Here is a 21,909-nt window from a genome sequence, read left to right as displayed (position 1 = left end):
TCTTCAATTATTTTCTGTTGAGTTCCAAACTGATACCTCGGCAATGCTTGAGGGGAAAAAAATGTTTAATTTCTTCTTGTCAAATTCAAATATAAACATAAAGAAATATTTATTTATGTATATACTGTTCGTGGATACAGTATAAACTACGTTTTTATATCAATGAACAGTTTTAATAAACTGTTGTAATGAAACTGTTAGTGGATTTTTGATAAAGAAAAAAAAACAAATACATGGTACATTTAATTTGTAAATACAGGTACGGCCATGATCTTTACATTATTGTTGACTTTGAGCATAGTACACGTTTTTTGCAGCTAAGTTACTAAAATGTATTTGGTGGAATTTCCAATATAGGCTTTAGCACACAATTTTGTTTTTGAGGCTCCATAATTTATAAAACAATGGGATTGGCATGATCAAAAATAGGTAAGGGATAAGCTTGCTTGTCACCAATTTTTTTGTGCCCGTTTAACACCAGTTAGAAGTTACATGGGTGGCACGACGGTTGAGTGGTTATCGCGTCAACCCTACAGTGCGGTTTCCTCCCTCATTCCAAAAACATGCATGTCACGTTGACTGGTGTGAATGAGCGAGTGAATTGTCTGTCTCTGAGTGTCTTGCGACTGGCAACCAGTTCAGGGTGTTCCCTGCTCACTGAGTGAAGATGGCTTGGATGGGCTCCAACACCCCTAGTGGGGTAAGCGGTGCAACAAATGGATTGATGGACAAAAGTTACGTTGATTGGAATCGTTGCTTCCTTTTGCTTCCTCTGTCCCCAGCTCCGGAACTCATTACAACCTGATATCCAGAATCCCGCCATCCTGTCCATCTTCAAATCCGGACTCAAAACCTACCATTTCAGACTTGCCTATCCATAATACACTGCCTCACATGCTTTTTTTTAACTGTACTTTATTTTCCATTTTTTTTATCGATTGCTTGTTAGTTTTAGTTTTGTTTTATTGTTGTTTAATATTCTGTGTACAGTGACCTTGGGTGTCCTGAAAGGCGCTTTGAAATTCTATCTATCTAGCATGGTCATATCCCTCGAGAGCGGTGAACGATAGCAAGACAAACACATACACAAAAAACTTAAAACGTAGCAAAAAACAAAAGATATTGACCATGGCCAACCGAAGTGCCCAAACACCCAAACAAATTAAGCACCTCAGCACCCAAGTTGGTCATGCTTTCGTCCCTCCAGATTCAACGGGACACAAGAAAGCGGCCATGTCACTCGGGTCAGGGTGACACAACACATTCTTCAGTTCAACAGCAGGGCCCGACAGCTTTCACTGGTATACCTCTGCCGCACCATACCAGTGCCCTGCCAATCCCTAAGAACACGTCCAAACATCCCACTATCCTTTCACTACACCTCTCCACTCATTCCTATCACCAACAAGAGCTTTAGCTTCCACTACATTTAGACCTCATGACACCATCCATCCACGTCAATTGCGGCCTTCCTCTTGGTCTCCTTCCATTTACTTCGGCCACTAAAAAAAATAAATCAATCCATTATTACTAATAGTAGTAGCAGTAGTAGTGGTAATAGTAAAGCGGCGCTGCCACGAGCGGCTGCCTTTTCCAGCAGCTGCCCTATTGTTTTATTGTCTGCTCCTATCTTCTGTGTTTTTTCTTCCCGTTTTGACAACTACACTATGGATTACTTCTATCCTATGGGACATGGGTTTTAGCGCACAAAAAATGGGTGTATACAAGGAATTTCAACTCCTTGCCCTGAAGAATTCTCGTGCCGGCGTAATGAAGGGGCCTATCGTGGAAGAAGAGCCGGAGCTAGCGAAGCGGCTAGCGGCGTTATAAGTCTTCGGTACCATCCATAATCATGGTAAATGCGAACTCACGACCAAATAAGATCATCGAGTGCTGGTGGAAAACATCGAAGCGCACAGGGAGCGCAGTTGCTGTGTTTTGCGGAAACGTGGCTCACGTTTAGCATTCCGGAGGCTAACGTGTAGCCACCCGGAGCTACCCGGAACTATCCGGCTTCAACGCCGCTAAACAGAGACACGAAAGCCGGGGGGAATCGGAGAGGAGGCGGACTTGCTAACACGAGGTGGTGTATCCCTGAATCTTCACAAAGAAAAGTTTTCCATCTGCCGCAGGGATGTCGAACTTTTGGACTGGCGTGACGTCATCCACTCCGCTACAAGCACCCCAAGGGCATCATGTTAATCTGTTAATAAACAACGGGGTAGACTGCTGGAAGTGTGAATTTCCCTACGGGGATGAATTAAATATCTATCTATCTATCTATCTATCTATCTATCTATCTATCTATCTATCTATCTCTATTGCTGTTCTCTCAAGTAGTTCAGCAGTTCAGCATAACAAAGCAAACAGGCACATATTTCTGGTCCGTTGAGCAATCCATCCATTTCCATTACCGCTTATCCTCACTCGGGCTTTGAGGGCGCTATCTTCGGGCAGTGGGCGGGTGAACTGGTTGCCAACGAGTTGCAGCCGTTGAGCAATACGACTTGGAAAAATTAGATACACGAAACCTTTTGGGAAAAAACTTTGGCCTTGCCTCTCTGGAAAAATATAAGCCGGGTTGATTGCTGCTGGACACCCTAACGCAAAGGGAAAAGCGATGGGCATGTGTCTGTGTCAAGTGTGTAAGTGAGTGCGCATGGCAGCGCCGTTACTAAATATACTGTAAATGTAATTTCCGGTTACATGATCGGGATTGGGACATCCCTATACAAAGTCCTTTCACCTACTGTAAATATGTGTGTGCTGGGTGTTGATTTTGTGTGTGTTTCCAAAGGTGGTGACATTGATGAACATTGACTTGCTCAGACATCAACAGAGGTGGAAAGAAGGCCTACAGGAGCTCCGCACTGGCTTTGCCACCCTGGAGGCTCAGGTAATGACATCTTCTACGTGCATATTTCACTGAAACTATCAATTATTCAGCATATGCAAACTTGCATCTTAAAATCTAGGGTTTTAGGTCTGATGACATGCAGGCATGGCGACAGCACTGGAATCATCAACTATACAAAGCCCTTGAACACCAGTACCAAACCGGATTGGAAGCTCTGAATAAAAACCTTCCTGAAATCCACATTGACATTACTTTCAGGTGAAGTGATATTTATGGTTGCCCATCTTCCGTTTTCAGTTTTGAAAGTACCAGTATCTTTCCCCCGAGCAGACAGGGACGGTTGCAGTTCCAACCGCCATTTGAGGAGGTACGAGCACGCTATTACAGGGAGATGAAGAGGTTCATCTCAATCCCAAACCAATTCAAAGGTGTCAGCGCACCTGGCGATCCTGTGATCTTTGGTGCAATGATTAATAGGAATGCGTTTGGATTCCTTACCATCTTCAACAAGGCGGAGGACCTCTTTAGCCGATTGCAGGCTATTTTAAGCAAGTACAAGGTGCCTGACCTTGAACAACATGTTGCTGTATGATAATGGTGATGGGGACAATGAATAATACTTTCAAATCAATTTTATTCACACTAGCACTTCAACAAAAAGCATAAAAATAAATAAATCCCAAACATCAAATAAAAAATAATATTACCCTGTTAAAAAATCACTGAATACAGTAATCCTTCGGTTTTCGCAGGAGGTTGTGTTCCATAAACGTGTTGCGATTGTCAGAACCCATGAAGTAAAAACTTGTATTTATTTATTTATTTTTCAAATACTCAAACTTGAAAATGAAAAAGATGCGCATACACATAATGTAGGTTCGTCAAGCAGTTTTCAATATGTGTGCAATTGGGACCGCAACGTCATTGATGCACTGGCAGACAAGCAGAAAAGGGGCAGGGCAACTGTTTAGCAAATCAAAATAAAGAAAAGAGCTAACGATGAAAATTCAAGAAGTAGCCAAACCTCTATAAGTAAATGTTGATACAGCAAAGGATAGCTGTACATACTGTATAAATGATGAAGCCGGAAAAATATGTTTGGTAGGATTCTGATTTCATTCCCGGCCGTCTGCTCATCTGATTTGATGAAACCTGTTTCAGGATTACGACATTATTTATTCTATAATTAGTGTCACTTTGAAGTCAAAATATTGAGATGAACACATTAAGTGCCAGTGTCAAACTTACGTCAGACATTCATTTTCTATTCTTGTAGGTCGCCAGTGAGTTATTAATTTAGCTTAGGGAAGTATTCTGATATTACAGTCACTATTCTGACTTTAATGTGAGAATCCTGTCAACCTTTACGAACACAAATTATTGTTGTGTCATGTATTTGTTTCTTCATTTTACAGATATTTAAATTTTATTCATCGACCTTTCATAACTCATGAAAACAATTATACATGTTTAACTAACAAAATGCAAGTAACAGATTAATTTAAACGTTTTCTGTAGAAAAACGTTGGATATTCGATATTGCTTTTAATAGCTTTTCATCCACATTTCAGTGGTATTTTAATTGGGCAAGTATGCATGCCTCGCAATTTTATTAGTCCGAATATGCATAAACTGTTTAATTTTTCTTGTTTTAGGAGTGGGTTGTGCTAGGTCAAGTAGATTTGGAGACGTTTGTAGAGAAGCATCTTACCTCTGTGCAAGATTGGGAGCGAAATTTCAAGGCCTTGAAAGCTCGAGGAAGAGAATCAGAACACTTGCCCAGGTACACATTACACAAAGCATCTTATTGTCACTGTCATGTGAAAAACACATCAACAAAGTGGTTTTTTTTTCCAGCAAGATGAAAAAACACTCTTATTCTACAAAAAATGAACTTTACTGACTTTTTATTTCTTTCTTACTTGTTTTCTTTCTTTCCATTCCATTCCATTCTATTCTATTTATTTTCCTGAATATTTTGACATATCTTTTATTTTTTTCAGCCAGGAGAAGGTCGACTGTGTAACAGTGAACTGTGAGCCACTGAAATCAGCTATCGACAGACTAATTCAGAGGCTCTTTGACCTGCTCCTTTTGTCTCTTCGGAAGTCCATACAAGGTGCAGGGCTTAGGACAACGATTTTCAATTGCTCATCTGTCTTTTTTGTTATGTGCAAAATTTCCATGATTTTTCTTGAATTCATTAATTTTGCTTTCCTCCATGTGGCTGGATTTCAGGTCACATCCAGACCTTAGACAGTTTTGTGTCAGAGTCAACGGAGAGCCTGTCCACAAGACCGGAAAATATTGAAGCAATTAGTGCTGCAACAGGGATATATACTCAGATAGTCGCTAAAAAACCTGAGGTGAGAGATAAGTATCCCATATGATAGCCCATGAGTATAAGACACACCATTATTTAAAATATGTATTTGAAGTTTACTTTATTTTATTTATTGCTGCAAATTTACTCATTCTTTATCCAGCTACCTGTGATTGAACTAAGCTCCACGCACAAACTCTGCGTGTGAGGCCACTGGTGATTGACATTTTGCTTTTGGCGTCAGGTGTGAGAGGTTGCGGAGGGTGCTTTTTGAGTATTAAACTGTGAGCTTCTCTTTTCCACAACACACGCACACTTAATACAAAACACCGTGGTGACATCTGAAAATAATCTAAAAGCCCTTTTAATAGATGAATTACTTGATGTTTTTGACATCATTCGTCGTATAATTTTTAACAGAAGGAACACTGGAGGATTGATGGTACTTCATTCACTCACAACATTTCAGAATTTCACCTACAAATCAAGCAAAGGTCTCAATTTACACATCCTAAATGAACAGCAGGGGAAAGTTATTTATCAAACCTGCTACAATTCCCTTTTGGTATCATCCAATCCTTGAGGGACGAAGACAAGCAAATACCATTGACAACAACAGATTTCTTATGTCTTTGTGTTCGTATATGTAATTGCTGTTTGACTCTCTGGTAGTTACCTTCTTGATGATAATCATAATCCAAAAGCTTGTGACCTAGACAACTTGGGATGAAACTGTAAATGGTACATCTGAAAATGGCACTTGGTCTGGAAGAAATAACACCACGCTAAGGGCAGCAAGTGTGTGCAGAGCTTTAACCAATTTTTTTTAATGTATTTTTTATGAGGAGAAATGGCAGTAATTATGCAACCTAAAAAGTAAAATAATATTAAAAGCATTGTTTTTTTCCAAGTTGTCACATATTTCTACTTTTACAATTCAAAACACTTTTTAGTTCAGCCAGGATAAAGAAGATTACAAATTGGTCATTCATGTGTCCTAATGTTAACTTAATGGATGTGACTAGATTCTACCTCAGTTCAAGTCTGCAGAGGAGAAGAACCGTTTGCTGCGTGCAGTGTCTGGGGCTGGGCTTGACTCTCTCTCCTCCCTTAAGGCCAAATGGGACAAACTAGAACTTGTCATGGAAAGCCATCAGCTCATGATCAAAGATCAGGTATGTCAGTAGAGCATCATGTTTGGACCAAATTCTTCTGGGGATATTTTTATGAAGCAGCAATACTTTCTGGTACTTTTTATAAGTGTGGCTATTTATTGATATCTTCCACTGTTGTCCGTTTCTAGTTGGAGGTGATGCGAAGTCACACTACTGATCGCATTAACGCCTACATGGCAGATCTAGAGAGGTTCAAGGCCCGCTGGGACCAACTGAAGCCCAAAGAGGAGCTGCTTGAGTCTGGGAATCATGATACACTACTTGCCGGTCTCCAAACCATCAGAGATAAGCAGCAAGAGTTCCAAGAGTTAGAAACAGTGCGCAATAAACTAATGTAACTAGTTTACTCCATCATTAATATAAATGACTTAAAGAGGTATCTGATCTTACTACTACTTTTTCCCTTTTTTCTGCATCTCTGTTTAGCGAGGAGTGTGTCTACTTTGACCTTGAGGTTTTGACTTTCCCTTTGGCTGAGGAAACAAAAAAAGATATGGAAGTGTACAGTCAGATGTGGGGTCTGTATGAAGAGTGGCACCAAGGCTTTACAGAGAAAGCCAAGGAGGACTGGATCTCTTTCAGGTCAAGTAAAACAAAAAAACAAAACAAAAACTCTGCTCTTATAATATGAAGTGTTTACCGTAAAATCCGGACTATAGAGCGCACTTGATTATAAGCAGCACCCACTACATTTTGAGAGGATAACCGCTTTTGTACTTACACAAGCCGCACCTGTATATAAGCCGCATGCGCCCACAATAAACCATGTGACACAATCACGAAATTAACCCAAACCCGACTTTGAGTCCCGCGGCTGTGATTGAATATAAAGTACACAGTCAAAAAAACACAGCCGGCAAATTAAACGGAAAATGATACCGGCACTTAAAGTTTGATGCAGATCTGCAGAGTCCGGGTACCCGTTGAAACTAATCCAAGCAAAAAAGTCTATATTTCCAAAGGTAAGGGTGGGAAAAATATATATCCACTTTTGTCCGCCGCGACAACAGGTCTTACTCACCTTTACCCCACTTCCCATCAGCCCACGTTTGCTCCGCCCCTCTTTTTTAATTCGCAAAACATATCAGAATAAGTGTCTCAAATAAATACATTACAAAAATATACAGTTGCAAATACTTATTATACATGGTTACACATATTTACAAAAAAAGACGGTACACCGAAAGAGTTTTCAAAGCTTTAATATAATTATAACTTTCATCCCAAACAGTATCTGTGAAGGGTAGCAAAACGCTACTAGGGACACGCTCGCGACACAATAAACGGCTTGGTTAAAAAAATCATACCGTACGCATCGGCCCGGTATTGCAGTACCTCCAGGAACGGTGGATTCGCAATGATCCCATCAAGGTTTTAAGGCTAGGACCTTAGCTTGGCCTTTTGGCTGAGAGTAAGAGTCCCGGCTCCTAGGCTTTGTAGCGTATTATGAACTGACCGATAACGGATAATGGATAATGAATAAAGATAATAGATCAATAACCCTTAAACCCCCCCCGATAATCCATCCTCATCTTTCTCCTTATAACTGACGTCATCAAAGTAGTCTTCCCCAGTTTGGGAAAGAGACTATGCCATATAGACGTCGTCCCACGCTCCCTTATTCAAAAACACGCTAGCAACACGCTCGCAAAGTAAAAAATTACGTGCAGTATCACTGTTTCCTTCGTTATCGGACTGCTCAATTGCGTTTAGCTTGGAAGCTGTGTCATGTGCCTTTCTTTTTGCAATTGGCATGGTGAGGATATGTCTACGCTAATTTAATTTGTGCATAAGCTTAGAAGTTGCAGTCTACCTCGGCGCATATATTCCACCGGTCTAAATCTTCCCTTTTGTACTCAAGCGCCGCTGGCGGCTGTTAGAAAAATTACATAAATTGGCCGCATCACTGAATAAGCCGCAGGGTTGAAGGTTTGGGAAAAAAGCAGCAGCTTATAGTCCGGAATTTATGGTATATTCCCTATCCATTGTATATTTGTATTTGATGCTTTTTATTTCTAATTCACAGGAGCAAAACCTATATTTTTGAGGAATTTTTATTTTCATGGCAGGACAAACTTAGGAAGTTAAAACATCCTACAGCCATTTCTGTTAAACTGCAAGCCGAAGTGGATAAATACAAGGTAAATAAGCGAATTCAAACAGATCTCAATTGTTTTGTGATTGAAACATTATATGTGGAAGACTGTTGAATTCATATTTTTTCAACCCTCTTCTTGTGTTAGTTTTCAGGTACAGCATCCATCTTTTTCTGATCTCTTGGTTTCTTTGTTAGGCTTTCTTGTCCATGAAAATACTGTTATTTATATTTTTGTTGTGGGTCTCTGGGTCTTTACCATGCCAGTATACCCCTCAATCTTGATTTTGAATAATGTTAAAATGAACCTCAAAAAAATTACATGAATAAGTACAATGTTATTTTGTTGCCTATTAAAACACATCTGCTATTTTTATTTTATTTCAATGTTATTAACTATTATAACTAGAGCGTTGGTGTCGGTTTCGACTCATAAATACATTTTTTTATTTAGCAATAGAACTTTACAAATGTGAAATGAAAAATAGGACAAGTCAAAAAAGAACATATACATTTGCAAGATTAAATAAACAACAGCCAAGAAGGACCAGGAATGATTACTTGTTTCAAAACATATAACAAAATTTGAGTAAAACTCTCCGTTCTGAAGACGTATTGTTGTGTTAAGATGTGTGTATGGCAAAAAAGGTACAGTTTTTGTGTCTTTTTGCAGATATATTACTTTTGGTTGATGCACAAAAAGTCCAGTCAACATATGATTTCAGTTTTGGCGGTAGCTAGTGTTTCATAATTGTATTTTTATAGCTGGGTCGAAACCGACCCTAATAATACAAACGTAACAATTAGAGCATTTTTTTCAAGATTCTTAAAAAAATGGTCAGTCCTGACTAATTTAAGAAGCCTTTATAGAATAAAAAAATGTAAAAATAAATGTGTTTTTTTTGTATGCATGTAAAATCCAAAAATGGGTCAGTGGCAACCCTGACACAAGAGGAGCGTTAAACCTATCTAATATAACAGAATTGAGTTTATGCACTTTTACCGTAGTTTCTGGATTATGAATTGCATTTTTTTCCTACACCACACAATTGGGATGCATTTTGGCATTTTTTTACAATTTCTAAACTGAAACGTCTCAGTGGCCTGCTCTTCATACGTGATTGTAATTTTTAGTTTTAGCTGACCATTATATATATATATATATATATATATATATATATATATATATATATATTACTCAGATATGTATTAATGGTTATTGGGGAACATAAGAAGAATGTGTTGTTGAATAAACTAAAACCGCTTTGCGGTGCACATTTATCATTCTTGTTTTGGAAGTTCTCGTGCCGCCCCCCATGTGGTATGGTTAAAAATGCTGCCCCGGGCGGCTGCTGCGACTGCGCCAGTGCAACATATGTAGGCCTACAGTCTATGTACCCTCTAATTTTTCATGTATCTGAGCAAACACACAACTATAAAAATACCACATCAATTCCCCTACGAAATTACTACTAGATAGATAGATAGATAGATACCTTACGGAAATACTGCTAAAATACTGCAGTAATAATGCTATGGAAAAATGAAAACCGAAATACAATGTTTTGAAGAGTAGACCTTTCTCACTTGAAAAAGAAAAAATCTCATCCCAATTTCACTGCTTTTCCTTCCATTTGCACATACTCTGTCAACCATTCCATCTTAAAAGACCTGTATTTCTTTTTTACTGTGGCTTGCTGAGTGGATGTGTCGCTACCTGTTCGTTTCGCCATGATGCGGGGTTTAAAATAGCATTTATTAACCTGCTAGCTGACCTGCACAGCACATATAGGCGGGGCGCAGATGCAAGCACCGTCAATGCCATGATTGGCTTTGTATCGTAAGTGAACTGTATCGTATCATTGGCTAGACACCTGTCACTCACTGAGTGAGAAACAAAAAAAAACAATATTGTTGGGCGAATTAATTAGATTAGATTAAGTCTAATATTAGATATTAATTAATACGTTATGTTGATGTTGTTTATGCGCCAGATAGATTTTCTTGTGCGCTGAGCATGTGCGGGCAGTGCGCAATTGCACACGCGCGCAGCTTAGAGGGAACATAGCCTACTGTATTTATTCGTGTGTAACATGCACTCGTGTGTATTGATCTTTAATTTATTAATTTATTTTTCACTTTTTCTTAGCTCAAACTAAGCATTGTAGGTCACAGACGTGTCAAAAATGATCACAACTGGAATCGAACCCGTAATGCGGCCGAATCATAACCATTAGACAACTAGGTTTGTAGTTGACACAGGAAAAAGCATACCATTTTATCTTATCATCATTCTATTTTTACGCGACCACATTGCTGAATATTTCGGGACACGATTAAAATCGTATATTGACACAAAGGGAGGCTGATTGATTCAAATATCGATACTGAGTGAGTACTATGATCAATATTGTCTCCCAATTTTAACTATCTATATAGTGTTGTTAGTGTGTTACAATGTTATAATGTGTTATACAATGGAAGCTAGAGCTCTTGTTGGTGATAGAAAGGAGTGGAGAGGTGTTGTGAAAGGATAGTGGGATTGTGGACGCGTTCTTAAGGATGGGCTGGGCACCCGTATGATGCGGCAGGGGTAAACCAGTGAAACCTGTCGGGCCCTGCTGTTGAACAAAAGAGTGTGTTGTGTCACCCTGACCTGAGTGACATGGCCGCTTTCTGGTGTCCCATTTCATCTGGAGGGACGAAAGCATGACCAACTCGGGTGCCGAGGTGCCTAACTTGTTTTTGTGTTTGGGCAATCGGGTTGGCCATGGTCCAAAAATTTTTGTGTGTTTTTTTTGCTTTTTATTTCCCTTTTATTTTCTTTGTTATTGTATGTGTGTGTCTTGCTGTCAGTCACCCCTCTTGAGGGATATGACCAAGGTAGATAGATAGATAGATAGTGTGTTGTAAGATTATACGTAGATTATAACTTTCAAATTCAAAACAATTCTGTTTACATTTTATTGGCACTACTGACTCCATTTCAAAATATTTTGCAATGGAAGGTATTTTAGTACCGTATTTTCCGCACTGTAAGGCGCACATAAAATCGGATTTTTTAAAAAAAAGCTGACTGTGCGCCTTATAATCTGGTGCGCCTTATATATGGATCAATATTGAATTACAAGGTCTCGTAATTTACGGTAAGCAGCCACCGACTCAATTTTTCGCGTAGAAGAAGAAGTGCGCTGTGCATACTAGGAAATATTAAACAACGATTCTCTTTTATTAGTGCGTTTGTATAAAGACCCTGAAATGGCTCCTATTAAAAGACACGCTTACAACGCAGAGTTTAAACTTAAGGCGATCAGTCACGGGAATAGAGCAGCAGCGAGAGAGTTCAACATTAATGAATCGAACACAAGAGTGGCTCGAGCCGGCAGAATTAAGAGTCCCCCTAGGAACTCGCTAACTGAACAATGGTTCCATGGGTGAATTATGTAAAACCCACTACAACGTTTTACATTTTACAGTTATTATGTTATTGCTTTACTGTTATTGTTTTGCACTTGTTGTTTTTGCACATTACGAGTGTCACTATATTGCGATTGCACTAACGTTTCATTTACCATAACAGTTTCAGACGTTTTTTTGCGTGTTGACTAAATGGAGGAAAAGTAAAATGTTATGCCTTGCTGTTGTTCAAAGATGTTAAAGATGTGTCACAGAAATGTTTTACCTCAGAGAAAATAATAAAACGGCTGTTTATTCATTTTGGGAGTGAATGGAGTTGTGGAAAGCTTGTTTGTTATCTATTAATAAAGTTTGACTGACCTATCTGACTGTTTTGTTGACATTCCCTTTAGCGTGGCACCATCTAACTGTTGCATAACGTAACTACATCCTCTACTGTAGCCAAGTCAAGTTAAGTCACATTTATTTATGACGCCCTTAATCACAAAAATGTCTCGAAGGACTGCACAGGATTACAATTACAAAATTGCACAATTACCTGATCTTAAACCAGCATGCACTTATGTATGGAAAAAGTTTTAAAATATATCATTCATTGAGGGTGCGCCTTATAGTGCGGAAAATACGGTAGTCTTCTTGGCATTGTTATAGACCAGGTTGACTCCTTAGAGCACCTGAGCATCTCGCAGACTCATTCTGAATTAGCTCAACAGTGATGGGTTATAGTGATTTGTTTGGGAAATTTGTTTTCTAACTCGCATGAGAAATCATTTACATGATCAGTGTCTTTAAAAACAACGTTTTAGTGGTAAACCGCGCTTATTCTAAACCTACTTCTCCTAATTACAACCTGGTAATAAATAATAATAACATTTTAAAAACATAGTTGTGTTGTCTTTTTGTGCTCAACATGAGACGAGGAGTGTTGGCTTGGACAGGTATTTACTCTTATGTCTGTCACCTACTGTTTGTAGTTGTGCAATATGGTTTTCCTGCAAGAGACATGGGAGTAAAAACCTGTACAAGCAACAAGCCTTGTCTCATCATTGAGCGCGTGAGATATAACACATTGTGTCGGAATTTCTGAATAAATACCATTGCCATCTGTATGTTCAGACCATTGTTCCAGTGCTGAAGTTTGTGCGTGGGGAACACCTGTCTCAAGACCACTGGTTGGACATGTTCCGTTTACTTGGTCTGCCAAAAGGGATGACTCTAGAGAAACTCACCTTTAATGACCTTCTTGGAGCCGCAGATCACATCATTGCAAAAGCCACGGAGCTCAAGGTACTGTGGATATAAAATGTCTTTGCATTTCAAAATGAGTTTTTTTGAGGCCTTGAAAATACATCCCCATTAGAATGTGTAACGCTTAATTAAGTCAAGTCAAGTTGAGTCAAGTCATGTGTATTTGTATAGCCCTTAATCACAAAGAGTCTCAAAGGGCTGCACAGATCAAAGACTATTGCAAACTATTAAAGAAAATGCATATACCGATTTAATGAAAACTAATTTATTTCATTTGGTGCTTTTTCTGTAATGATAATTTGTATTAGTTCTTCCAGCGTTCATCTTCAGTGCTCTTTCCAGGCTATCCTATGCTCATATATGGATTTCCGTATTTCTTTGCAGCTGGCAGCAACTTTGCAAGCTTGTGTGTGTACTGGAGGAGGCCACACTATTCACAGCTATATGCAATTCTAAATAACATCAAAAGCACGATAAAAAGCCCAGAAATGGACAAGACGAGATCGGTTTGAAAGAAAAACGGATTAACAACGCATAAAATCCTGGGAAAGGGTATAAGTTGAAAAGTATACAAATGGCACCTGGTATTGTCCTTTTATGTAGTTTAAAAACGTTCCTCATTAAGGATGGGCTGGGCACCCGTATGATGGGGTTTGACGAATGCGTATATGAAACTGGTTGGGTTCGGTAGCTCCAACAGGATTAAGAACTACGGTTTTAGGATGTCAATATTCATCTCCCGGGCTACCAAATGCCCAAACTACCCCAACTGCTTCCGCCTGTATATCTCTTACTCTATCCTGCCCTCCTACATGTAGCCCCCCTGTTAGCCTCTTTCTTTAGCTTCTATTTGGGTTGGGGACATAGATTTGGGCCTGTCTTCTGCCTGGCAGGCAGGATGGAGCACGGGGATAGAACCTGAAACTCTGACTGACAGTCACAAACCAGGCATAAACGTAGATTGTCAGATACTAGATACTCGAGAGAATAAATCAAATTCGTATTGTACCTGGCTAAACGATTATGATTTGTTTGTGTAGGACCTGAACAACCGTGCCCAGGCAGAAGTGACGATCAGAGAAGCCCTGAGAGAGTTGGATTTGTGGGGAGCAGGAGCCACCTTTAACCTCACTGATTACACTGCCAGCAGTGGCTGCAGTTTAAACATCATCAAAGACTGGAAAGATATTGTCAGCCAGGTAAATAAATACACGCACCTAAATGTGCTTTTGATGTACAATGTATCCATCCATCCAATTTCTTTTCACTTATTCGGGGCCTGGTTGTGGGGCAGAAACCTTAGTAGGGATGCCCAGACCTCCCTATCCTCAGCCACTTTGTTCGGCACATCCGATGGTTTACAAGCTGTTCCAAGGCCAGGCTAGAGACAAAGTGGCAGTGGGTTTTTAGCCTGGGTTCAATTAAACCTTAGGAGTAGGCAGTTTTAGGGGTTCGGTAGAGTTTCTGCTGCAGAATTTAAGACACACTGACTTATCATGTCTATAAGCGATGACACGCCACATTTGGCCATCACTGGCCGCAGATGATCACGTGATGTTGCTTGGGCAAACATTGCGCGCATAATATAGCTCGCTCAGGATTGATTCGTTGTGTGAATATTTTTAGTACGTTGTGTTATTTTTCATAAAATAATAATGACTTATACTAACAATGTCGAGCAAAAATAAAATGTTGTCAGACGTATATGTATATATGGATTTCCATGCATCACACAATAGGATGGCAGTCAGCGCCCTATCTGCATAATTTGCAATTCAAAGTTGAACATCTCTAGCATCGCACCGGCAAAACTCAAGGAACACTTTGATAAGCTGCATGAGGGTCAGATTTTGTTTGTGTGACAGCTTGTTCTTTTTTTGTAGGTATTTTGAACTCTACCGCAATAATGTATAAATCTGCTGTCTCATCTTGATTATTGGTACAGTTTCAACAGCTTTAAAATGACTTTCCGCATGTTTTGCAGAGTAGACCTTTCTCACTCAGAAAAAAAATCACCAAGTTTTACGGCTTGGTTTTCTATTTGAACGTACTCTTAACAGCCACGGCATACTAAGAATGCTGTCCAGAATTTGAAATTGTATCACATATTATTTTTAATCTTTTTGTTCAGTTTGGGTTAGAATTTGGATTGTATTTGAAACAGGTCTTACCTTACTTCTACCGTTTTCATGGTACTCTAACGAAACACTTCGATGACGGGCATAAAGTCAACATCCAACCAAACAATCTCTTTCCTAATAATTGGCTGCGTAGCGCAAGTTAACCTTTTCTATCATTGGCTGAACAACTCTCACTCACCAAGATATAAATAATTTGTCTATTTTATTCTAAAATTATTTTATTTTATGCGCTGCATAGATTGTTTTGGTCTTAATTTGAAAAACAAAACTCCAAACATATTTAATATTACACCATAGGTGGGGTTTGACGAATGCGTATATGAAACTGGTTGGGTTCGGTAGCTCCAACAGGATTAAGAACTACAGTTTTAGGATGTCAATATTCATCTCCCGGGCTACCAAATGCCCAAACTACCCCAACTGCTTCCGCCTGTACATCTCTCGCTCTATCCTGCCCTCATACATGTAGCCCCCAAGCAATGTTCCCTCTAATTTTCCACGGGTCTGAGCGTTCACACAAAGTCGGTGAGCAACGCTTGAAACAACAGTGAGCAACCATAATCCCAAGTGGGGCAAGATAATTAATTATCAAACATGTCCAATACCTGACATCAAGTTACGTTTTGCTGATTTTCTGGCGATGCAAAATTATTTTTCTCTTTTGAATGAATTGACTCATATTCTATTGCAAAGGTTGTACGGCCTACAAACTTTTTATTTCCTGATATTTTTTGTCGCAAAATATTAACATTTTTGGGGGCTTATTTAGTCGGTTGTAAGATACAGAACTGTACTTAATCACAGTTTTTAGTGGAAGTACAATGTTGGCAACAAGATTCACTGGATATGATTGGAAATTATTTGAATGCAACACAAACTTTTTCTTCTTTTTTCCATGTTTTTTTCTACTTTTTTGTTACCTTTTTCTTTTTGTTCTCTATTTACTTTTTTCCTACATTTCTTTCTTTTCTTTTTTTCTGGCTTTTTTTCTTAATTTTTCCTTCTTTTTTTCTCTTCCTTTTGTTTCTTTTTTCTCAACTTTTCACTACTTTTTCATTTTGGTATTTTTTTCTTTTTTGTTCTATTCCCCTCTTCCTTTAAGTCATGTTGTGCATAATTCTACATAATATTTGGTCATGTTGGGATTAAAGAAGCAAAAACAACCTGAAGAGCCGTTTAGGACCCGAAAGAGCCGTTTTTTTTTGAGTGAGCCGAGCCGAAGAAGGCGGTTTTCTACTACATTTACTCAACTTCGTTCTACCTCGACTCGATTTCAAAATAACACATTTAGGACACAACGTCAGGGGAACCCGTGTATTTTTACCTTCATGCACTGTAACTTTGACTTAAGTCGCTTCTTAATTAGTAATTTTTAAGCCCTCATTTTTGTGCGCTGGCAAGATTTTCTTGTGCGCTGAGAATGTGCAAGCAGTGCGCAATTGCCCACGCGCGCAGCTTAGAGGGAACACTGCCCCCAAGATAATTTAACTCCCCTTCTAGGTGCAGGATATCATCTTTTTTGCTAGAAATGATGGTCCAGTAAATGTTTGAAATCATGGCTTGAGGATGTCAGCAGCACCATATTTGCAAAAAGTGCAGATGCGAAGTTGAAGCCCCCAAATCGGACATGATCTATGCCTTGGTTGTGCCCAAACATTCCATCCATAAAGGTCATGCAGATAATCAATAACTAACGGTTCAGCCTTGGGGGAGTCCAACCTTCACTGGAAACAAATCCAACTTACTGTCGGCAATGCTGACCAAACTCTGGCACCGGGCATACAGGGACAGAACAGCTTGTATCGATTGGTATTGTACCCATGGTCCCATAGCACCCCCCTCTGGATTCCACTAAAAACAAGGTTAATTGTCTTCTCCAAGTCCAAATATGCATGTAGACAAGATGGGGAAATCCTTAAGCCTGTACAATATGTACGACTTAAAATGTTTTGCTTTTGGTAGGGCATATTTTTTAATTTGTGTTTTAACTTCCAGCATTTGGTCATTTCCTAAACTAACCAGAGAAGACTTAGCCTACTTTTTCTTCTTGACCTGTGCATCTCTGCCTGACAAATACCATTTGTATTGCCAATTAGAAAACTGAAATTGTCTGTGATTGTAGTTTTGGGACACTTCACAAAATCCTACTCATACAGAACACTGGATGGGCACAGGTTAAAGCAAATGATTGCAATTTACCATATGCTATTTTTATTGATGTCCTACAGTATACAGTATTCTGCATTGTTCCGTTTCATTTTAACTTGGCTCTATCCTGTTTGGGGAATCATTTTGAGTATCCCCAGTTATTGTCATTGAGATTTGTACCCATTTGCAGATAATATTTAAGAACCATTGAATTTTATAGTGTTACATTTATTAAACAATGATTAAGGGTATGAATACATACACATCAATCCTCAGCTTGAGTTATGTTTGAACGGCACTAAACTATCTATATCCCCTGAAACCAAAATGTATTGACTGTTTTTCCATATTCTTTATAAACTATGGGTTGGTTCAGTAAAAATGTATTGCCAACAAAAAGGGTGGAAACTTGGTTGCCCACCCAAAATATATATTTTTTATATTCACCCGCTGAGAGATGGGTTGAATCAAACAAGACATTACTTATTCTTTGTACCTTAATAATATTTCTGATTGACACTTCCAAAAATACTTTACATTTCGTTACTCTCAATAGTATTTCTGCAGTTACCCTGCTTTCCCACATTTTTGTCCCACTTTTGCACATGAGTCACAAAATGGTCCAGTCTGCAGCTCTGCATGAAGCTCAATGTTAATTTTGCTTAACATATTTGTTATGGAGTCCTTAGTGTATCTCCTTTAAATGCTATTTTAAGTTTTCAAAAGATGAATATTGATTGCCTGACTGTTGTACTGTAGCTATTGCCAATCACGTCAACAGACACAATTCAAAAGATTTTCCTAGATAAGCTTATGTTGGCATTATTGACATTGTCCATCCAGGTGGGGGATAACCGCTGTCTGCTGCAGTCTTTAAAAGATTCTCCTTACTACCGCAACTTCCAGGACAAGGTCAGATGAACATCTTGATTGGGATTCATTGACTAAACAGGAACAATTAAGTCCAAAACAAGATTAAATAGCTTCATGTATGTGTACTCGTATTGACATTCAGGTCAGCTTGTGGGAGGTACGTCTGTCAGACTTAGATGAATATCTTCTTAGTCTCAATGCCATCCAGAGAAGATGGGTTTACCTGGAGCCTATCTTTGGACGAGGAGCGTTGCCTCGTGAAGAGGCCCGCTTTAAGAGAGTCGATGAGGACTTCAGGTAACTTTAATTAAATGTAGGTTTTAGTTCTCTGTAAAGATGGTACCCCCAAATACTATCATCCATCCATCTATTTTTTGCAGTGGTACGGCATGAGCAAACATTGGTATTGACTGAAGATATACTTTTTTAATATTTTATTGTAACTTATGATTTTTCAAAGCCACTATCATAATTTATTAAAAAACAATCTTTTTTAGATACTGAATTTAATGTGAATGCATATTTTATAGTGGTTGAAAGCAGTAGTGGCTGCTGCACAAGTGAAACCTGTAAATGACACTCATTCCACCAGTGGTGGGTCGTCTCTTCTGGAGTAAAAATATCTGAATCATTTGATGGGAATTATATTTTGTCCATCAATACTTAAATTATCCCCAATTTTCTGTCAGCTTCATTTTATTGCTTTTTAATTGGTTGTGCTGCTTCTTGATGTGTACTTTCTTATGTAATCCTTGTGTTGTGTTAGTAATTGGCACTACAAACCGTTTTTACAGTTCAATTTGACCAAGGGTCTAACTCACTCCTGACCACAAAGTATTGCTCAATATAGTTAATTCAACATTGTAACAACATAATATATATAACCATATATCCCCTTTGTAATTTGATTTTATGGCACCTGAGACTAGAGGTAAGATCGGGCCAAAAAAAAGCACCCGAGCCCGACGCAGGCCCGAGGGGTATTAAACCCGACCCGGACCGAGCCCGACTAATTAACTGGATTTGCTGGCCCGGCCCGAAAGGGGCCCGAAATTACATATTTTATTTATAAGGAGGGGTGATTTATGATAACAAATTAAACTCTGCCTTTTGTTACAACATCTAGGCCTAAGTTAAATAAAACTGTATAAACATTTACATCTTTTATATTTCTGTGTCTGCACTGCAGATGTTACATTAAGCGACAATCTGTCATTGACGGGTTTTTTTTTTTGAGGTAGCGAAAACATTTAAGGGCGTCCGTCATTTTGACGACTTGATCATTGGGCCATAATCCACAGCAGCAGTAGTAGTACGTCCTTAAGATTTTAGCGTAGCACTTTCATTGAGGGGGTGTTGACGTGTTGTGCCCTTTTCCGACTCCTATGCAAATTCCCCCCCCCCTGATCGTATTCTATATAAAACGCTTATTAAAACAATAAAGCGAGCTAATTATAATAATTGGGAGATCCTAGTCTATATAACGCGTTTATTTAAACAATAAAGCGTGATTTTATTCTGCAAATTGCGTTTTTTAACGCGGATGAAAATGTCACCAACGTCAATGTACGCTTCCGACAAAAGCGATCGTATTCTATATAAAACGCTTATTAAAACAATAAAGCGAGCTAATTATAACAATTTGGAGATCCTAGTCTATATAACGCGTTTATTTAAACAATAAAGCGCGATCGTATTCTACAAATTGCGTTTTTTAACGCGGATGAAAATGTCACCAACGTCAATGTACGCTTCCGACAAAAGCGATCGTATTCTATATAATACGCTTTAAAACAAAATAAAGCGAGCTAATTATAATAATTGGGAGATTCTAGTCTATATAACGCGTTTATTTAAACAATAAAGCGCGATCGTATTTTACAAAATGCGTTTGTTAATGCGGATGGAAAAGTCACCAACGTCACTGTACGCTATGATTTCCGCAATCACAACTAATTGTACACAAATAATATTTATTTGATTTACTATAATATCCGTATGTAATGTCTTTATATATACATATATTTATGATTATTAATTAATTAAAAAAAAAAAAAAAAAAAAAAAAAAAAAAAAGCAGGACCGAACCCGACTTGACCCGACCGTATGACTGACATTTCAGGCCCGACCCGGCCCGAAATTGCCTCGGGTTCGGGTTCGGGCTCGGGCCATAAATCTTAGGTCTACCTGAGACACATCATTGAGTTTTATAACCTTGTAACGCGTCACTGGAGACCCTAACACCACATGCAGGTTAAGCATTTAACCAATCACATTTCAGCTATTACTTGGTCTCAAGGTCAGAAATCTATCAAAAACTTTCACAATCAGTTTTGCAGAAACTAAGGCATAAACCTAGTGTGGATAAAGCTGTTGTTTTAGCCAATCAGATTTCAAGTTGCGGACCAGGGCCGTCTAGCAGGTGGAAAAGAACGTCAGACGTTTCCCAAACCATAATTGGCTAGGGGGGCGGTAACGGAAGTATCACAACAAAAAGGTAAAGAAAAAAAATCTGTGTCCACTGTTTCTGTCGAAGGGACTATTCCGCCCCATATCAAATACAAATTTAAGCCAAAAATGACAGGACAGGCTCAACTTTCAGCATTAGCTTTGATGGAGATAAAAAAATAATTCCTTGATGGAACTGAAACGCAGAGTAATTGGAATCATATTGAGGAAAGTAAGGAGGATGGATGCACAAATAAAAATGTTTTTTGGTGAGTATAATGTGATTATTCTTAAATAATGCAATTTTATTAGTGATGCTTTTATATTTGTGTCGCAGCAGTAGCTGCAGTAAATGTTTTACAGCCATAAAATAGGTATTGAGGGTTGAATTGATTCAGATGTAGAGATACCAAAAGCCTAGGTGTGAAATGCTTGGACCATCACTGTATTCTACGAAAGTTAAAATGATGAAGTCATGCATTTTAACCAATCAGTTAAAACCTGTTAAACACAATTGGCTCAAAGGCAGAAACTCGTCGAAAATTACATTCACGGTGCATCCATGGAACCTCAACCTTTAATTTAACATCAGTAACGATTCATACATTTTCTGACTTAATTTAACTTACGGTTTGCTATATTTAACTTTGCTCCATGATCTTTGATTCTATTTCTACATGTTTAGATACAACTTTAACAAGGCTCTTTTAAATGATATGTGCTTTAAACCCTAATTTCTATTACAATCCCATTTTCACAGGTCCATCATGTCAGATATCCAAAGGGACAACAGAGTAATTTCTCTTAGTTCAAGACCTGGCATCAGAAATTCCCTGGTGACTATAATGGACCAGCTGCAGCGATGCCAAAAGTCACTCAATGAGTTCCTGGAGGTACATACAAGCAAAAAACAGCAAACACGGGATATCAATCATTTTAAATATAATTTCCTGTGTCTTGTATGTGTGGTGTGTTACTAATTTAGGAGAAGCGCTCAGCCTTTCCAAGATTTTATTTCATTGGAGATGATGATCTTTTGGAGATTCTTGGTCAGGCAACCAACCCAACGGTGATACAGTCGCACCTCAAGAAACTGTTTGCAGGTCTGCTTTTTTTTTTTTCTAACTTAAGTAGAAACCCTTAGTGGTAAAACTTTTTGAAGCCTAGAAGCGTTAAAGGTTGAA

At 38.6% G+C, this 21,909-nt stretch overlaps 1 protein-coding gene across 1 annotated transcript in view; it reads left to right on the top strand.

Moving 5' to 3' along the window:
* dync2h1 (dynein cytoplasmic 2 heavy chain 1) overlaps positions 1-21,909 on the top strand; it is a 166,120-nt gene that overhangs the window by 19,853 nt on the left and 124,358 nt on the right. Inside the window, exons 16-31 of the mRNA XM_088345324.1 lie at positions 2,798-2,896; positions 2,976-3,115; positions 3,188-3,416; positions 4,513-4,640; positions 4,861-4,976; positions 5,096-5,223; positions 6,206-6,355; positions 6,484-6,689; positions 6,782-6,937; positions 8,382-8,496; positions 12,984-13,154; positions 14,156-14,314; positions 18,248-18,316; positions 18,420-18,574; positions 21,486-21,618; positions 21,711-21,828. Of these exons, the coding sequence (XP_088201450.1) occupies positions 2,798-2,896; positions 2,976-3,115; positions 3,188-3,416; positions 4,513-4,640; positions 4,861-4,976; positions 5,096-5,223; positions 6,206-6,355; positions 6,484-6,689; positions 6,782-6,937; positions 8,382-8,496; positions 12,984-13,154; positions 14,156-14,314; positions 18,248-18,316; positions 18,420-18,574; positions 21,486-21,618; positions 21,711-21,828 (2,272 nt within the window). The remainder of the gene's footprint in view (positions 1-2,797; positions 2,897-2,975; positions 3,116-3,187; positions 3,417-4,512; positions 4,641-4,860; positions 4,977-5,095; positions 5,224-6,205; positions 6,356-6,483; positions 6,690-6,781; positions 6,938-8,381; positions 8,497-12,983; positions 13,155-14,155; positions 14,315-18,247; positions 18,317-18,419; positions 18,575-21,485; positions 21,619-21,710; positions 21,829-21,909) is intronic.

This window comes from Urocampus carinirostris, chromosome 10 (assembly GCF_059441175.1).
Source record: "Urocampus carinirostris isolate Australia breed hairy pipefish chromosome 10, RoL_Ucar_1.0, whole genome shotgun sequence".
Taxonomy (NCBI): Eukaryota; Metazoa; Chordata; class Actinopteri; order Syngnathiformes; family Syngnathidae; genus Urocampus; species Urocampus carinirostris.
This window is presented reverse-complemented; position numbering and strand designations above follow the sequence as displayed.